The sequence below is a fragment of the Bufo bufo genome, chromosome 10 (assembly GCF_905171765.1).
Source record: "Bufo bufo chromosome 10, aBufBuf1.1, whole genome shotgun sequence".
In the NCBI taxonomy this organism is placed as follows: Eukaryota; Metazoa; Chordata; class Amphibia; order Anura; family Bufonidae; genus Bufo; species Bufo bufo.
The window spans coordinates 144679176-144698416 of NC_053398.1; the positions used below are offsets into that span (position 1 = coordinate 144679176).

The 19241-nt window shown below is 54.7% G+C and overlaps 2 protein-coding genes across 2 annotated transcripts; one reads left to right on the top strand and one right to left on the bottom strand.

The window, feature by feature from the left end:
- Positions 1 to 561: 561 nt before the first annotated feature.
- Positions 562 to 7714, bottom strand: CIAPIN1 (cytokine induced apoptosis inhibitor 1). The gene is made up of 9 exons (XM_040409269.1): positions 7577 to 7714; positions 5637 to 5800; positions 4271 to 4423; positions 1884 to 1960; positions 1547 to 1688; positions 1386 to 1459; positions 976 to 1097; positions 821 to 902; positions 562 to 731 (listed from the first exon to the last, which is right to left on the bottom strand). The coding sequence occupies exons 2-9, from the start codon at positions 5797 to 5799 to the stop codon at positions 621 to 623; spliced, it is 924 nt and encodes a 307-aa protein (XP_040265203.1). The 5' UTR covers position 5800; positions 7577 to 7714; the 3' UTR covers positions 562 to 620.
- COQ9 (coenzyme Q9) lies at positions 7637 to 15462 on the top strand. Its single transcript, XM_040409268.1, has 9 exons — positions 7637 to 7793; positions 11780 to 11921; positions 11997 to 12132; positions 12206 to 12348; positions 13780 to 13864; positions 14773 to 14877; positions 14966 to 15121; positions 15201 to 15254; positions 15343 to 15462. The coding sequence occupies exons 1-9, from the start codon at positions 7715 to 7717 to the stop codon at positions 15376 to 15378; spliced, it is 936 nt and encodes a 311-aa protein (XP_040265202.1). The 5' UTR covers positions 7637 to 7714; the 3' UTR covers positions 15379 to 15462.
- The last annotated feature ends 3779 nt before the right edge of the window (positions 15463 to 19241 follow it).

Consider the following 19241-nt stretch of genomic DNA (forward strand, 5'->3'; position numbering starts at 1 on the left):
CCCATCATCAGAGTCCCTCCAGTGCAATTCCCAGCAAAGACCACCCTACAAGGCAGCGGGAGGAACACAACCCCCATCATCAGAGTCCCTCCAGTGCAATTCCCAGCAAAGACCACCCTACAAGGCAGCGGGAGGAACACAACCCCTTATCATCAGTAAGCCTCAAGTGCACTCCCCACAAAGACCACCCTACAAGGCAGGAGAAGGAACACAACCCCCATCGTCAGAGCCACCACCAGTGCACTCATTGGACTCCTCCAAAGGCCATCCTGCCAGGCAGACGACCCCTGGTGCTAGTGAGTGTTGGGGGAAGGAAGGGGGGGGGGGGGTGCAGAGTGAATACAGGAGCAACAGCTCACATGGTTCCAGGGGCCCTAGATTTGGGGCCACACTACAGATTTGCAGCCAGTTAGATGAGATAAGAATGTAGAGAAACACCGTAGTGAGCAGCCTCCAAGTCTACAAGAGGTGAGCTCCACACGGAGACAAGAACATGTACAGTGACACGCACAGACAGACACGCATGTACAGACACAAGCCGTGTACAGTTACCAGACACAGTAACAGCAGCACAGATATATTTTATTTAAATTACAAACACAAGGGGCCCCGGGCCCTCACTAGGAGTTCCCCAGAAGACCCGGATTCAGCAGAACCTTCTCTCCTGGTTTAAATGCCGGCATTCCCAAGTACGGGCAGCTGGCGCAGCGAAACGCGTCTCCCAGGTAGCACTGAAAGACAAAAAGCAGTCACGGGGACAGCCTGGTGTCTGCGCGCCCGGGCCCCCCGGAAGCCTACCAGCCGCTCCCTCTATACTTACGCTACCACACGCCGAGCTGGCAGGCTTGGGGGCAGCGCTCTGGCTCTTCTCTTCCTCCAGCTCCTCCGCGAGGCCACACGAGCTGCAGAAGATAGGAGAAGGTGTGAGATCTCGGCTGCAGACCGGACCGCCAATCCAGCGGACGCGGCGCTCACCAGTTCTTGCAGGCTTTGCGTTTCTTTTCACTCCCTTCCCCGCAGCCACCCGCTCGCAGAGAAGAAGGAGGCGGCTTCTTCAGGTCGTCTTGGTCCAGGAGCTCATCTGAGTCTAAGAGATCCTGACAAGACAGAAGTAAAAAGATAAAAGCAGTCGGCAGTCTACATGACACCTGCTGACAATCCCCTCCCCCAGACCACCATCCTCCTCTCCTCAGGCTTCTCCCCCAAACTCTAACTCAGTGACCCCATCCCCTGGCGATAGGTCCAGGGTAACCCCACGTGTCGCTCTCCTACAGCTTTCACTTCCACCATTCTCCTGCTCTGCCATCCAGTGTTTTCCAGAATCACCTTGTGCCCCTCCACCCCTGGTGACCCCTCATCGCCCCCGAGCTGGAGAAACAACTGACCACATCCTCGTCATTCATGTCATTGGCCGACAGCGTCCAGAGCTTCACGGCAGCCGGATCCGCAGAGGACTTCCCTGGAACACAAAGTCCCCATATTGTCAAAAGCCCAACCCACTGATATAACCCTTCCCCCGAGCATCTCAGACCCCCACAGTCAGTACCGGGCACCGGACGTCTGGACAGTGACAGCTGCTGTGAAGATCCCACTTCATAGTTTGGTTTTTTAGCTGCTAATGTAACAGGAGCCACGTCACCGCTGGAGGGCCCCTGATCCTGCTGGATGCCGTCCGGCCCCTGAAGAACCTGCAGAGGAAACACAGAGAAGAGCTCCGTAACTGTGTGCGGGTTTACCCACGGCGACTAGACCGCAACACGTGAATACGCCAGAAGCACACAAGCTGCAGCCCCAGGATCTGTTCAGGCTGCAAGCAGTCTCCATCGCCCCCACCCGGGTCACACAGACATGGCAGCCGCCCGCATCACAAGTACGGCACCCACCTGCGTCACTTCTGTTAATCCAGACAATTTGAGTGCGGAGTAGAGCTGTGTCGGGGACCGGAGCAAAGCAACGCCATCTACCAGAGGAAGGCATCAACATGGTCAGAGATGTAGGCAGGGTCTGTGCAGCGTGGGGGGAAGTTAGTAGGCGGGGTCTGTGCAGCGTGGGGGGAGTTAGTAGGCGGGGTCTGTGCAGCGTGGGGGGAGTTAGTAGGCGGGGTCTGTGCAGCGTGGGGGGAGTTAGTAGGCGGGGTCTGTGCAGCGTGGGGGGGGTTAGTAGGCGGGGTCTGTGCAGCGTGGGGGGAGTTAGTAGGCGGGGTCTGTGCAGCGTGGGGGGAGTTAGTAGGCGGGGTCTGTGCAGCGTGGGGGGAGTTAGTAGGCGGGGTCTGTGCAGCGTGGGGGGAGTTAGTAGGCGGGGTCTGTGCAGCGTGGGGGGAGTTAGTAGGCGGGGTCTGTGCAGCGTGGGGGGAGTTAGTAGGCGGGGTCTGTGCAGCGTGGGGGGAGTTAGTAGGCGGGGTCTGTGCAGCGTGGGGGGAGTTAGTAGGCGGGGTCTGTGCAGCGTGGGGGGAGTTAGTAGGCGGGGTCTGTGCAGCGTGGGGGGAGTTAGTAGGCGGGGTCTGTGCAGCGTGGGGGGAGTTAGTAGGCGGGGTCTGTGCAGCGTGGGGGGAGTTAGTAGGCGGGGTCTGTGCAGCGTGGGGGGAGTTAGTAGGCGGGGTCTGTGCAGCGTGGGGGGAGTTAGTAGGCGGGGTCTGTGCAGCGTGGGGGGAGTTAGTAGGCGGGGTCTGTGCAGCGTGGGGGGAGTTAGTAGGCGGGGTCTGTGCAGCGTGGGGGGAGTTAGTAGGCGGGGTCTGTGCAGCGTGGGGGGAGTTAGTAGGCGGGGTCTGTGCAGCGTGGGGGGAGTTAGTAGGCGGGGTCTGTGCAGCGTGGGGGGAGTTAGTAGGCGGGGTCTGTGCAGCGTGGGGGGAGTTAGTAGGCGGGGTCTGTGCAGCGTGGGGGGAGTTAGTAGGCGGGGTCTGTGCAGCGTGGGGGGAGTTAGTAGGCGGGGTCTGTGCAGCGTGGGGGGAGTTAGTAGGCGGGGTCTGTGCAGCGTGGGGGGAGTTAGTAGGCGGGGTCTGTGCAGCGTGGGGGGAGTTAGTAGGCGGGGGTCTGTGCAGCGTGGGGGGAGTTAGTAGGCGGGGTCTGTGCAGCGTGGGGGGAGTTAGTAGGCGGGGTCTGTGCAGCGTGGGGGGAGTTAGTAGGCGGGGTCTGTGCAGCGTGGGGGGAGTTAGTAGGCGGGGTCTGTGCAGCGTGGGGGGGGTTAGTAGGCGGGGGCTGTGCAGCGTGGGGGGAGTTAGTAGGCGGGGTCTGTGCAGCGTGGGGGGAGTTAGTAGGCGGGGTCTGTGCAGCGTGGGGGGAGTTAGTAGGCGGGGTCTGTGCAGCGTGGGGGGAGTTAGTAGGCGGGGTCTGTGCAGCGTGGGGGGAGTTAGTAGGCGGGGTCTGTGCAGCGTGGGGGGAGTTAGTAGGCGGGGTCTGTGCAGCGTGGGGGGAGTTAGTAGGCGGGGTCTGTGCAGCGTGGGGGGAGTTAGTAGGCGGGGTCTGTGCAGCGTGGGGGGAGTTAGTAGGCGGGGTCTGTGCAGCGTGGGGGGAGTTAGTAGGCGGGGTCTGTGCAGCGTGGGGGGAGTTAGTAGGCGGGGTCTGTGCAGCATGGGGGGAGTTAGTAGGCGGGGTCTGTGCAGCATGGGGGGAGTTAGTAGGCGGGGTCTGTGCAGCGTGGGGGGAGTTAGTAGGCGGGGTCTGTGCAGCGTGGGGGGAGTTAGAAGGCGGGGTCTGTGCAGCGTGGGGGGAGTTAGAAGGCGGGGTCTGTGCAGCGTGGGGGGAGTTAGTAGGCGGGGTCTGTGCAGCGTGGGGGGAGTTAGTAGGCGGGGTCTGTGCAGCGTGGGGGGGAGTTAGAAGGCGGGGTCTGTGCAGCGTGGGGGGAGTTAGAAGGCGGGGTCTGTGCAGCGTGGGGGGAGTTAGTAGGCGGGGTCTGTGCAGCGTGGGGGGAGTTAGTAGGCGGGGTCTGTGCAGCGTGGGGGGAGTTAGTAGGCGGGGTCTGCGCAGCGTGGGGGGAGTTAGTAGGCGGGGTCTGCGCAGCGTGGGGGGAGTTAGTAGGCGGGGTCTGCGCAGCGTGGGGGGAGTTAGTAGGCGGGGTCTGCGCAGCGTGGGGGGGTTAGTAGGCGGGGTCTGTGCAGCGTGGGGGGAGTTAGTAGGCGTGGTCTGTGCAGCGTGGGGGAAGTTAGTAGGCGGGGTCTGTGCAGCGTGGGGGGAAGTAGTAGGCGTGGTCTGTGCAGCGTGGGGGGAGGTAGTAAGTGGAGTCTGTGCAATGCGGGACTAGTAGCAGGAATTGGAATTGCCCCCTCCCATCTCACCGGCTTCAGGGTCCACGGGCTCCTTGAGCAGCACATTTCCTCCAGGCTTTAGGATTCGAGCTACTTCTTCCAAAACTTCGGCGCTGTGGACAGTGGTGCTCCCAGGAACGAGACCGAGGAGGACGGCGTCAAATCTGGAGTCAGCGTGAGCGGCTGCACAGGAGGGAATGTGTTAAGGAGGAAAGAGTGACGACCTCATGACCCTGCGCCCCACGTCACCCCCAAACAGTTCTGCCCCGAGCTCTGCTCAGGCTTTGAAGGGGTTCTGCAGTTCTTTTAAACTAATGATCTATCCTCTGCTGGGACCCCTGCCGGTCAGCTGTTTGAGAAGGCAGCGCCAGGCGTGGCCTTCTCTCTGTTTACCGTAGGCCCAGTGACGTCACGACTATGCCCTGGGCGTTCACTTGAATGGAGCTTATCCCCGCACAGACCAGTGATACTAGTTGTGATGTCACTGGCCTGAGGAAAACAGCGAGAATGCTGCTGATCGGCGGGGGTCCTGGGTGTCAGACGCCCACCAATCAGATGCTGATGATCTTCAGCAGAGGGAAGGAGGCGGCTCCTACACGTGACTTCAGCAGAGGGAAAGAGCTCTAGCTCTGCGGCCCCTCATACAGTCTGTAGTGGAGTGCTAGCTCTGCGGCCCCTCATACAGTCTGTAGTGGAGCTCTAGCTCTGCGGCCCCTCATACAGTCTGTAGTGGAGCGCTAGCTCTGCGGCCCCTCATACAGTCTGTAGTGGAGTGCTAGCTCTGCGGCCCCTCATACAGTCTGTAGTGGAGTGCTAGCTCTGCGGCCCCTCATACAGTCTGTACTGGAGTGCTAGCTCTGCGGCCCCTCATACAGTCTGTAGTGGAGTGCTAGCTCTGCGGCCCCTCATACAGTCTGTAGTGGAGTGCTAGCTCTGCGGCCCCTCATACAGTCTGTAGTGGAGTGCTAGCTCTGCGGCCCCTCATACAGTCTGTAGTGGAGTGCTAGCTCTGCGGCCCCTCATACAGTCTGTACTGGAGTGCTAGCTCTGCGGCCCCTCATACAGTCTGTAGTGGAGTGCTAGCTCTGCGGCCCCTCATACAGTCTGTACTGGAGTGCTAGCTCTGCGGCCACTCATACAGTCTGTACTGGAGTGCTAGCTCTGCGGCCCCTCATACAGTCTGTAGTGGAGTGCTAGCTCTGCGGCCCCTCATACAGTCTGTAGTGGAGTGCTAGCTCTGCGGCCCCTCATACAGTCTGTAGTGGAGTGCTAGCTCCAAATATATGCACTTCAGACAAACTCAAAATCGACATTTTCTGGAGGGTTTTCCCCAATTTGAATGTGACTATTAGTTTAATCACCACACCCCCAAGAGACAGCCAGCTGATCCACTCACATGAGATCAAACGCTCCACGTTCTCCACGCTGACCCGCCCCCCAGGGGCCACCAACGCCTGCACGTCAGACACAAACCCCTGCAGAGCGTCCTGAACGCAGCCGACATCCCACGTGACGAGCACAGACTGAGAGCGTGACAGGCGGTCCTTCAGAGCGGCCATCCTGCAAAGAGAAGACGACAACATCAGAGGAGCCGACAACCACCTGACAACGTGTGCGCCCTCAGACCCCCCCCCCCCTGTATACAGTGCGCCCTCAGACCCCCCCCCCCTGTATACAGTGCGCCCTCAGACCCCCCCCCTGTATACAGTGCGCCCTCAGACCCCCCACCCTGTATACAGTGCGCCCTCGGACCCCCCCCTGTATACAGTGCGCCCTCGGACCCCCCCCCTGTATACAGTGCGCCCTCGGACCCCCCCCCTGTATACAGTGCGCCCTCGGACCCCCCCCCCTGTATACAGTGCGCCCTCGGACCCCCCCCCTGTATACAGTGCGCCCTCAGACCCCCCCCTGTATACAGTGCGCCCTCAGACCCCCCCCCTGTATACAGTGCGCCCTCAGCCCCCCCCCCCCCCCCGTATACAGTGCGCCCTCAGACCCCCCCCCCCCCCCCCCCCCCCCCCCCTGTATACAGTGTGCACTTCCTCTCAATACTCGACCCCGCTGTATAAGGCTACGTTCACATCTGCATTCTGGTTTCAGGTTTTCAGACCCGGCGGAGGACCTCAAACCCGGATCAAAACACCTCAGGATGCGCCCGTTCCGATAGGATGCCGATGTGCGAAATCAAAACGGATCAGTCACTAAATACACTGAAAGTCAAAGTTTTTTTTTTTAGGATCCTAAAAACCAGGTCAGCAGTGACTTACATTGTTTTTAGTGACGGATCCGGTTTGTTCCGTTTCGATGACCGGACACATAAGGGAACGCTGCCGGAACGGAAGGCGCGTATCTCATCCAGAACGCATGGGACAAAACTGAACCATTCTGGCCTGGTTTTCAGATCCTCCGCCTCTCCTCATGTGAAAGCAGCCAAATCCGGTTATGTCGTATTACGCCGCGTATCACATGGTACCGGGCAGGTTACATCCCGCTATACACATCGCACGACCCGCAGCCTCATCACATGACCCGCCGTACTGGACGCCGCCTCATCACATGACCCCCGTACTGGACGCCGCCTCATCACATGACCCCCGTACTGGACGCCGCCACATCACATGACCCCCGTACTGGACGCCGCCTCATCACATGACCCCCGTACTGGACGCCACCACATCACATGACATCACCGTAAATTACACCACACTACATCTATGACAGCCTCATCACATGACCCCCGTACTGGACGCAGCCTCATCACATGACCCCCGTACTGGACACCGCCACATCACATGACCCCCGTACTGGACGCACCCTCATCACATGACCCCCGTACTGGACGCAGCCTCATCACATGACCCCCGTACTGGACACCGCCACATCACATGACCCCCGTACTGGACGCACCCTCATCACATGACCCCCGTGCTGGACGCAGCCTCATCACATGACCCCCGTACTGGACGCACCCTCATCACATGACCCCCGTGCTGGACGCAGCCTCATCACATGACCCCCGTACTGGACGCAGCCTCATCACATGACCCCCGTACTGGACGCAGCCTCATCACATGACCCCCGTACTGGACACAGCCTCATCACATGACCCCCGTACTGGACGCAGCCTCATCACATGACCCCCGTACTGGACGCAGCCTCATCACATGACCCCCGTACTGGACGCCACCACATCACATGACATCACCGTAAATTACACCACACTACATCTATGACGTCTATTACATCACATCCCATTTTATGACATCACCATGTCTCACATCCCTCCCCGTCATATGACATCACGGGCGGTTCTCACACGCTCTGTATATAACTCACGTTTGCCGCCGCTGCCTCTGTTTTCTTTACACTTCCTGTTCTATGAGCAAATTCTCCTCGGAAGTGACGTCACCATGGACGGCACGCCCACTGCCTGGCAGATGAGTCTCCGCCGGTTCCCCGCTGCCAGGACCTGAGATGGCGGCAGCCGCGGTGAGGTCGCTGTCCTTTGCGGGCGGGCGAAGGCTCCTCCTGCTGTGCGGGCGGCGGCGGGCCGGTGAGGAGGGGGCGCGGGGCCTGAGGGCGGGGAGAAATGGCGGGGGCGGCAAGGTGAAGTGAAGGGCACGGCCCCAACCGCTAAAATAAATGTGTCCTCCAGTCACCTCCCAGTATATGTCCTCAAGTCTCCAGTCACTCCCAGTATATGTCCTCAAGTGTCCAGTCACTCCCAGTATATGTCCTCAAGTGTCCAGTCACCCCCAGTATATGTCCTCAAGTGTCCAGTCACCTCCCAGTATATGTCCTCAAGTGTCCAGTCACCTCCCAGTATATGTCCTCAAGTGTCCAGTCACCTCCCAGTATATGTCCTCAAGTCTCCAGTCACTCCCAGTATATGTCCTCAAGTCTCCAGTCACCTCCCAGTATATGTCCTCAAGTGTCCAGTCACCTCCCAGTATATGTCCTCAAGTGTCCAGTCACCTCCCAGTATATATCCTCAAGTGTCCAGTCACCTCCCAGTATATGTCCTCAAGTCTCCAGTCACTCCCAGTATATGTCCTCAAGTCTCCAGTCACCTCCCAGTATATGTCCTCAAGTGTCCAGTCACCTCCCAGTATATGTCCTCAAGTGTCCAGTCACCTCCCAGTATATGTCCTCAAGTCTCCAGTCACCCCCAGTATATGTCCTCAAGTGTCCAGTCACCCCCAGTATATGTCCTCAAGTGTCCAGTCACCTCCCAGTATATGTCCTCAAGTCTCCAGTCACTCCCAGTATATGTCCTCAAGTCTCCAGTCACCTCCCAGTATATGTCCTCAAGTCTCCAGTCACCTCCCAGTATATGTCCTCAAGTCTCCAGTCACCCCCAGTATATGTCCTCAAGTCTCCAGTCACCTCCCAGTATATGTCCTCAAGTCTCCAGTCACCTCCAGTATATGTCCTCAAGTGTCCAGTCACCTCCCAGTATATGTCCTCAACTGTCCAGTCACCTCCCAGTATATGCCCCCAAGTGTCCAGTCACCTCCCAGTATATGTCCTCCAGTCACTCCCAGTATATATCCTCAAGTCTCCAGTCACCCCCAGTATATATATCCTCAAGTCTCCAGTCACCTCCCAGTATATGCCCCCAAGTCTCCAGTCACCTCCCAGTATATGTCCTCAAGTCTCCAGTCACCTCCCAGTATATGCCCCCAAGTCTCCAGTCACCCCCAGTATATGTCCTCAAGTGTCCAGTCACCCCTAGTATATGCCCCCAAGTCTCCAGTCACCTCCCAGTATATGCCCCCAAGTCTCCAGTCACCCCCAGTATATGTCCTCAAGTCTCCAGTCACTCCCAGTATATGTCCTCAAGTGTCCAGTCACCTCCCAGTATATGTCCTCAAGTGTCCAGTCACCTCCCAGTATATGTCCTCAACAGTCCAGTCACCTCCCAGTATATGCCCCCAAGTCTCCAATCACCTCCCAGTATATGTCCTCAAGTCTCCAGTCACCTCCCAGTATATGTCCTCAAGTGTCCAGTCACCTCCCAGTATATGTCCTCAAGTGTCCAGTCACCTCCCAGTATATGTCCTCAAGTGTCCAGTCACCTCCCAGTATATGCCCCCAAGTGTCCAGTCACCTCCCAGTATATGTCCTCAAGTGTCCAGTCACCTCCCAGTATATGTCCTCAAGTGTCCAGTCACCTCCCAGTATATGCCCCCAAGTCTCCAGTCACCCCCAGTATATGTCCTCAAGTGTCCAGTCACCTCCCAGTATATGTCCTCAAGTGTCCAGTCACCCCCAGTATATGCCCCCAAGTGTCCAGTCACCTCCCAGTATATGTCCTCAAGTGTCCAGTCACCCCCAGTATATGCCCCCAAGTCTCCAGTCACCCCCCAGTATATGTCCTCAAGTCTCCAGTCACCTCCCAGTATATGTCCTCAAGTCTCCAGTCACCTCCCAGTATATGTCCTCAAGTCTCCAGTCACCTCCCAGTATATGTCCTCAAGTGTCCAGTCACCTCCCAGTATATGCCCCCAAGTCTCCAGTCTTCTCCCAGTATATGTCCTCAAGTGTCCAGTCACCTCCCAGTATATGCCCCCAAGTCTCCAGTCACCCCCAGTATATGTCCTCAAGTGTCCAGTCACCCCCAGTATATGCCCCCAAGTCTCCAGTCACCCCCAGTATATGCCCCCAAGTCTCCAGTCACCCCCAGTATATGCCCCCAAGTCTCCAGTCACCCCCAGTATATGCCCCCAAGTCTCCAGTCACCCCCAGTATATATCCTCAAGTGTCCAGTCACTCCCAGTATATATCCTCAAGTCTCCAGTCACCTCCAGTTTGTCCTCCAGTCACTCCCAGTATATATATCCTCAAGTGTCCAGTCACCCCCAGTATATGTCCTCAAGTGTCCAGTCACCCCCAGTATATGTCCTCAAGTGTCCAGTCACCCCCAGTATATGTCCTCAAGTCTCCAGTCACCCCCAGTATATGTCCTCAAGTGTCCAGTCACCCCCAGTATATGTCCTCAAGTCTCCAGTCACCCCCAGTATATATCCTCAAGTGTCCAGTCACTCCCAGTATATATCCTCAAGTCTCCAGTCACCTCCAGTATATGTCCTCCAGTCACTCCCAGTATATATCCTCAAGTCTCCAGTCACCCCCAGTATATATATCCTCAAGTCACCCCCAGTATATGTCCTCAAGTGTCCAGTCACCTCCAGTTTGTCCTCCAGTCACCCCCAGTATATGTCCTCAAGTGTCCAGTCACTCCCAGTATATGTCCTCAAGTGTCCAGTCACCCCCAGTATATGTCCTCAAGTCTCCAGTCACCCCCAGTATATATATCCTCAAGTCACCCCCAGTATATGTCCTCAAGTCTCCAGTCACCTCCAGTTTGTCCTCCAGTCACCCCCAGTATATGTCCTCAAGTGTCCAGTCACTCCCAGTATATGTCCTCAAGTGTCCAGTCACCCCCAGTATATGTCCTCAAGTCTCCAGTCACCCCCAGTATATGCCCCCAAGTGTCCAGTCACCCCCAGTATATGCCCCCAAGTGTCCAGTCACCCCCAGTATATGCCCCCAAGTCTCCAGTCACCCCCAGTATATATCCTCAAGTCTCCAGTCACCCCCAGTATATGCCCCCAAGTGTCCAATCACCCCCAGTATATGCCCCCAAGTGTCCAGTCACCCCCAGTATATGCCCCCAAGTGTCCAGTCACCCCCAGTATATGCCCCCAAGTGTCCAGTCACCCCCAGTATATGCCCCCAAGTGTCCAGTCACCCCCAGTATATGCCCCCAAGTCTCCAGTCACCCCCAGTATATATCCTCAAGTCTCCAGTCACCCCCAGTATATGTCCTCAAGTGTCCAGTCACCCCCAGTATATGCCCCCAAGTCTCCAGTCACATCCCAGTATATGTCCTCAAGTCTCCAGTCACCCCCAGTATATGCCCCCAAGTGTCCAGTCACCCCCAGTATATGTCCTCAAGTGTCCAGTCACCCCCAGTATATGCCCCCAAGTGTCCAGTCACCCCCAGTATATGCCCCCAAGTCTCCAGTCACCCCCAGTATATGTCCTCAAGTCTCCAGTCACTCCCAGTATATGTCCTCAAGTCTCCAGTCACCCCCAGTATATGCCCCCAAGTGTCCAGTCACCCCCAGTATATGCCCCCAAGTGTCCAGTCCCCCTCAGTATATGCCCCCAAGTGTCCAGTCACTCCCAGTATATGTCCTCAAGTGTCCAGTCACTCCCAGTATATGTCCTCAAGTGTCCAGTCACTCCCAGTATATGTCCTCAAGTCTCCAGTCACTCCCAGTATATGCCCCCAAGTCTCCAGTCACTCCCAGTATATGCCCCCAAGTCTCCAGCCACCCTGCTCTCCAACCCTCCAGAACATCCCCTATCACCTCAGAATCCTGGCACGGTGTGGGCACAGAGACGAATGGGCTTCAGTGCGGACCCCCACGTTCTCCCCGCCTGCCCCGTGTAGTGTATGGTGCGACCACTGAGGTCATGAGTAACTCCCCTGAACCGGGTCACCCACATTTCTGCCTCTTCTCTTTCCAGCTCTGACACGGCCAGCCTGGTGCTCCACTCGGACCTTGTGGGTGACCTCCGCTGTGAGATCTGGAGATCAGAAGCCCTCCCCACCTTTTTCAGATGCCCCCCCATTGGACACAGCAGAGGAGCTGGGCACTGCACCCCCCAGGTAAGGTGAGGGCTCTCATTGTCAGGATCAGCTGTGGCCCCTGAGGCCCCAGTCTGATTCCAGCTGTGGCTGCAGGTACACGGACCAGGGTGGAGACGAGTCGGAGGGTTATGAGAGCGAGGAGCAGCTCCAGCAGCGCATCCTCTCCGCTGCACTGACCTATGTGCCCGAGTACGGCTGGAGCGCTGAAGCCATCGCTGAGGGGGCAAAGGTAAGTCCTGGCTCAGTGAGGTCAGTCCCACGTCTGGGGTCGGAGTCATGTGACCTCTCCCCTCTCTTCACAGTCCCTGGACCTGTCCTCAGCAGCAGCAGGAATGTTCGAGAATGGCGGCAGCGAGCTCGTCCTGCACTTTGTGTCTCTGTGTAATAGGAACCTGGCGGAACTGCTGGAGCAGGAGCACAAACTGGTGCAAGTGGGCAGTGCCGAGTGAGTACGGGGCCCCCTGCTGGATAGGATGGACACGTGACGTATAATGTGCAGGGTAGAATGGACACGTGACGTATAATGTGCAGGGTAGAATGGACACGTGACGTATAATGTGCAGGGTAGAATGGACACGTGACGTATAATGTGCAGGGTAGAATGGACACGTGACGTATAATGTGCAGGGTAGAATGGACACGTGACGTATAATGTGCATGGTAGAATGGACACGTGACGTATAATGTGCAGGGTAGAATGGACACGTGACGTATAATGTGCAGGGTAGAATGGACACGTGACGTATAATGTGCAGGGTAGAATGGACACGTGACGTATAATGTGCAGGGTAGAATGGACACGTGACGTATAATGTGCAGGGTAGAATGGACACGTGACGTATAATGTGCAGGGTAGAATGAACACGTGACGTATAATGTGCAGGTTAGAATGGACACGTGATGTATAATGTGCAGGTTAGAATGGACACGTGACGTATAATGTGCAGGTTAGAATGGACACGTGACGTATAATGTGCAGGTTAGAATGGACACGTGACGTATAATGTGCAGGGTAGAATGGACACGTGACGTATAATGTGCAGGGTAGAATGGACACGTGACGTATAATGTGCATGGTAGAATGGACACGTGACGTATAATGTGCAGGGTAGAATGGACACGTGACGTATAATGTGCAGGGTAGAATGGACACGTGACGTATAATGTGCAGGGTAGAATGGACACGTGACGTATAATGTGCAGGGTAGAATGGACACGTGACGTATAATGTGCAGGGTAGAATGGACACGGGACGTATAATGTGCAGGGTAGAATGGACACGTGACTTATAATGTGCAGGGTAGAATGGACACGTGACGTATAATGTGCAGGGTAGAATGGACACGTGACGTATAATGTGCAGGGTAGAATGGACACGTGACGTATAATGTGCAGGGTAGAATGGACACGTGACGTATAATGTGCAGGGTAGAATGGACACGTGGCGTATAATGTGCAGGGTAGAATGGACACGTGACGTATAATGTGCATGGTAGAATGGACACGTGACGTATAATGTGCAGGGTAGAATGGACACGTGATGTATAATGTGCAGGGTAGAATGGACACGTGACGTATAATGTGCAGGGTAGAATGGACACGTGACGTATAATGTGCAGGGTAGAATGGACACGTGACGTATAATGTGCAGGGTAGAATGGACACGTGACGTATAATGTGCAGGGTAGAATGGACACGTGACGTATAATGTGCAGGGTAGAATGGACACGTGACGTATAATGTGCAGGGTAGAATGGACACGTGACGTATAATGTGCAGGGTAGAATGGACCTGTGACGTACATTATATCCTGAGCCCTTTACATTACAAGTCACATGATAATTCACATTATATTCATTATTATATTTTGTGGCAGAAGGAAACCAACAGCGCAGTTCCTGAGAGACGCCCTGGAGGCCAGACTGAGGATGATTGTGCCGTACGTCGAGCGCTGGCCCCAGGTATACTGAGTGCACCTAGCAGGTGGAGAGAACACACTCATACCTGGAAAGCTGTGATGTCACTTCCTGTATAATATACCTTGTATCTGGAGAGCAGTGATGTCACCTCCTGTATAATATAACTGATATCTGGAGAGCAGTGATGTCACCTCCTGTATAATATACCTAATATCTGGAGAGCGGTGATGTCCCCTCCTGTATAATATAACTGATATCTGGAGAGCTGTGATGTCACCTCCTGTATAATATACCTAATATCTGGAGAGCGGTGATGTCACCTCCTGTATAATATACCTAATATCTGGAGAGCGGTGATGTCACCTCCTGTATAATATAACTGATATCTGGAGAGCGGTGATGTCACCTCCTGTATAATATAACTGATATCTGGAGAGCGGTGATGTCCCCTCCTGTATAACTGATATCTGGAGAGCGGTGATGTCACCTCCTGTATAATATAACTGATATCTGGAGAGCGGTGATGTCACCTCCTGTATAATATAACTTATATCTGGAGAGCGGTGATGTCATCTCCTGTATAATATAACTGATATCTGGAGAGCAGTGATGTCACCTCCTGTATAATACAACTGATATCTGGAGAGTGGTGATGTCACCTCCTGTATAATATAACTGATATCTGGAGAGCGGTGATGTCACCTCCTGTATAACTGATATCTGGAGAGCAGTGATGTCACCTCCTGTATACCTGATATCTGGAGAGCGGTGATGTCACCTCCTGTATAATATAACTGATATCTGTAGAGTGGTGATGTCACCTCCTGTATAATATAACTGATATCTGGAGAGCGGTGATGTCACCTCCTGTGTAATATTATATGTTATACACACAAGGACACATGGCAGCAGGTGTGAGGAGATTGCAGTCAGTTGTGTTACTTTTCCAGGCGTTGGGGATCCTCCTTCTGCCGCCCAATCTTCCCTCCAGTCTGGCGCTCCTGATGGCCATGGTGGATGACATTTGTCACTATGCCAGTGACCAATCTACAGACGTGAGTGCCCTCTATGATGGGCCTGTTCTGGTCTTGGTGGCAGCAGGCACAGTTCCTGACTAGTTTCCCGCCGGTGTCATGTCCGCAGGTCAGCTGGTACACGCGCCGGGCAGTGTTGGCCGGGATTTATAACACCACCGAGCTGGTCATGATGCAGGACAAGTCTCCAGACTTTGAGGACACCTGGAACTTCTTGGACAACCGCATCTCTGAGGCCATGACTATGGGAGACTCTGTGAAGCAGGTATGGCCCCGGCCGAAGCGGCCACTCACCCCGCGGAAATACTTGCACTCTACTCTACATTGTCTCCTCTCTGCCCTAGGTGACCGCCACAGGAGAAGCTGTGATCCAGGGGCTGATGGGCGCTGCCGTCACTGTGAGTACCATGAGGTAGAGGCCACCATGCTTTTGCTCCTGGGGCCCTCAGCACAGACTTAACTCAATTTATTTTCCTATTTTTCCAGTTGAAGAACCTGACAGGTCTGAACCAGCGGCGGTGAACGTCTGCCCCTCCCACATGACTCCTGTACGGTGCAGCGCTGCCCCTCCCCCTTGACTCCTGTATTAAAAACATGTAGACAGCAGCTGCCTCCGGTGATTGTGTGCACCCCCGGTATATGATCTGCCTTCTCACTGGGCACTACAGCACTCCATAGTTAGGCCCTGTTAGCCGTCCGTAGTCCTGGTGCGTTCCGTGGCCTGACTGCACGGGTAACGGACTCGATCCTTAGAATGCTGTGAGTTCAGGTCAGTAGAAACAGCGGCCATAACGTCTGAATGTGGCTCCATCTTTAGGCCTCATGCACACAAACGTGTTTTCTTTCCGTATCCGTTCCCTTTGCGGACCTATTCATTTCAATGGGTCCGCAAAAAAACAACAACGAAGATACTCCGTGTGCATTTCCTTTCCGTAAACAAATAGAACATTTCTTAATATTGTTCGCATTACGGACAAGGATAGGACTGTTCTATAAAATATGGAATGCACACGGACGTAATCAGTATTTTTTGCGGACCGCAAAATACATGTGGTCGTGTGCATGAGGCCTTTATACATAGTCTTACTGTTACCTCGCTCTTAGGACAGGTAATCAGGATGAGATGGGTGAGGCCCGACCGATTACAGCAGGCTGCTCGGGTATTCAGAACGCCCATGTTGTCGGGCTCCTATAGGTACAGCGTTCTGACTGCACTGAAGGAGCCCATCCTGAAAGGGCCACTAAACCCAGAATCCTAAAAGATTCCGCAAAATCAAACCTCATCTCCCTGTGTGTCTGATATTTGCACCAATTTCATCAGATATCACAATTGGAAAAGCCAAGCACTGTTGTCTCCGGCCGCAGCCATGTCGTCCCCCCCACTGGTGCTAGGGGACATGAGCAGGACGAGGCTTAGTATGACTGAATACTTCATGTCTACACGCAGTGACCACGGCCATTTTGTTGGAAGGATAATTAATAGTAGTATATACTACCAGCTGTAGTGTATACATGGCGCCAGTCACTGTGCCAGCTGTAGTGTATACATGGCGCCAGTCACTGCGCCAGCTGTAGTGTATACATGGCGCCAGTCACTGTGCCAGCTGTAGTGTATACATGGCGCCAGTCACTGTGCCAGCTGTAGTGTATACATGGCGCCAGTCACTGTGCCAGCTGTAGTGTATACATGGCGCCAGTCACTGTGCCAGCTGTAGTGTATACATGGCGCCAGTCACTGTGCCAGCTGTAGTGTATACATGGCGCCAGTCACTGTGCCAGCTGTAGTGTATACATGGCGCCAGTCACTGTGCCAGCTGTAGTGTATACATGGCGCCGGTCACTGTGCCAGCTGTAGTGTATACATGGCGCCGGTCACTGTGCCAGCTGTAGTGTATACATGGCGCCGGTCACTGTGCCAGCTGTAGTGTATACATGGCGCCGGTCACTGTGCCAGCTGTAGTGTATACATGGCGCCAGTCACTGTGCCAGCTGTAGTGTATACATGGCGCCGGTCACTGTGCCAGCTGTAGTGTATACATGGCGCCGGTCACTGTGCCAGCTGTAGTGTATACATGGCGCCGGTCACTGTGCCAGCTGTAGTGTATACATGGCGCCAGTCACTGTGCCAGCTGTAGTGTATACATGGCGCCAGTCACTGTGCCAGCTGTAGTGTATACATGGCGCCGGTCACTGTGCCAGCTGTAGTGTATACATGGCGCCGGTCACTGTGCCAGCTGTAGTGTATACATGGCGCCAGTCACTGTGCCAGCTGTAGTGTATACATGGCGCCAGTCACTGTGCCAGCTGTAGTGTATACATGGCGCCGGTCACTGTGCCAGCTGTAGTGTATACATAGCACCGGTCACTGTGCCAGCTGTAGTGTATACATAGCGCCGGTCACTGTACCAGCTGTAGTGTATACTTGGCGCCGGTCACTGTGCCAGCTGTAGTGTATACACATAGCACCGGTCACTGTGCCAGCTGTAGTGTATACATGGCGCCGGTCACTGTGCCAGCTGTAGTGTATACATGGCGCCAGTCACTGTGCCAGCTGTAGTGTATACATGGCGCCAGTCACTGTGCCAGCTGTAGTGTATACATGGCGCCGGTCACTGTGCCAGCTGTAGTGTATACTTTGCGCCGGTCACTGTGCCAGCTGTAGTGTATACACATAGCACCGGTCACTGTGCCAGCTGTAGTGTATACATAGCGCCGGTCACTGTACCAGCTGTAGTGTATACTTGGTGCCGGTCACTGTGCCAGCTGTAGTGTATACACATAGCACCGGTCACTGTGCCAGCTGTAGTGTATACATAGCACCGGTCACTGTGCCAGCTGTAGTGTATACATAGCACCGGTCACTGTGCCAGCTGTAGTGTATACATAGCACCGGTCACTGTGCCAGCTGTAGTGTATACATAGCGCCGGTCACTGTACCAGCTGTAGTGTATACTTGGTGCCGGTCACTGTGCCAGCTGTAGTGTATACATAGCACCGGTCACTGTGCCAGCTGTAGTGTATACATAGCACCGGTCACTGTGCCAGCTGTAGTGTATACTTGGTACCAGTCACTGTGCCAGCTGTAGTGTATACTTGGTACCAGTCACTGTGCCAGCTGTAGTGTATACTTGGTACCAGTCACTGTGCCAGCTGTAGTGTATACATAGTAGCGGTCACGGTGCCAGCTGTAGTGTACACATGGTACCATCAGGATAAAACTGGTAGACTTGATGCCACTATGCCGTATGATGCAGGGCTTCTCAGCCTGCCTCTAGTCTCCACGCCCCCGCTTCTGCCCTCTAAATGGGTGACAGAGCTTACATTTGTTAAAGAGGCTCTTTCATGTATTCATTTTTTTTGTTTAATTAAGTACCCTTACTTGCAGGGTATGCGCCACAGTTTTTTCCCAAATACCCCTCAGTTGCCCCCATGCAGTTTTCACACCCAGTAGGTTAATACCGAGCATCGGTACAGGGAGGCGGAGACGCCAGGGTTTCTCAGGGGGCGTCTCCTTCTCCCTGGCTGCGACAGGACCACAGCACAGCCATGGAGAAGCAGACGCCCCCTGAGAAACCCTGGCGTCTTCTGCAGAGGGGCAAGTGAGCGGTATTTAAAAAAAAAACAATGATGGAGGAAATCAGCGGAGCATACCCCACAAGTAAAGATACTTAAACAAAACAATTAATAAATGCATTAACAGTCCTCTTTAAGCCGGATTCACACATCAGTGTTTTCCATAATTGGAGCTTCACAGACATCGGCTGGTTTCACACGAGCACATCGGAGTCGCTGCGTGTCTGCGGAAGCTCCTGACCTCCCAGCACTGCCGGGGTCGCATAGTATTATATTGATTTATAATGCTATGTAACCCTTAGGCCTCTTTCACACGGGCGAGATTTCCGCCGGGGTGCAATGCGTGAGGTGAACGCATTGCACCCGCACTGAATCCGGACCCATTTATTTCTATGGGGCTGTGCACACGAGCGTTGTGCGTTGCGTAAAAATCGCAGCATGCTCTATTTTGTGTGTTTTTCACGCAACGCAGGACCCATAGAAGTGAAAACCGCAAGCAAGTGCGGATGCAGTGCGATTTTCACGCACGGTTGCTAGGAGACGATCGGGATGGGGACCCGATCATTATTATTTTCCCTTATAACATGGTTATAAGGGATAATAATAGCATTCTGAATACAGAATGCAAAGTAAAATAGTGCTGGAGGGGTTAAAAAATAAATAATAATTTAACTCTCCTTAATCCACTTGTTCGCGCAGCCCGGCATCTCTTCTGTCTTCATCTTTTCTGTGCACAGGAAAAGGACCTGTGGTGACGTCACTGCGTTCATCACATGACCCATCACCATGGTGATGGACCATGTGATGAGCGC

Coding starts and splice junctions, on each gene's coding strand:
- CIAPIN1 (XM_040409269.1), bottom strand. CDS start 5,799: ATGGCCGCTCTGAAGGACCGCCTGTCACGCTCTCAGTCTGTGCTCGTC. Junction 4,424..5,636: donor CGTGGAGCGTTTGATCTCAT/GTGAGTGGATCA, acceptor CCTCCTGTGCAG/CCGCTCACGCTGACTCCAGA. Junction 903..975: donor CGCAAAGCCTGCAAGAACTG/GTGAGCGCCGCG, acceptor TATCTTCTGCAG/CTCGTGTGGCCTCGCGGAGG.
- COQ9 (XM_040409268.1), top strand. CDS start 7,715: ATGGCGGCAGCCGCGGTGAGGTCGCTGTCCTTTGCGGGCGGGCGAAGG. Junction 7,794..11,779: donor GTGCGGGCGGCGGCGGGCCG/GTGAGGAGGGGG, acceptor TTCTCTTTCCAG/CTCTGACACGGCCAGCCTGG. Junction 13,865..14,772: donor ACGTCGAGCGCTGGCCCCAG/GTATACTGAGTG, acceptor TTACTTTTCCAG/GCGTTGGGGATCCTCCTTCT.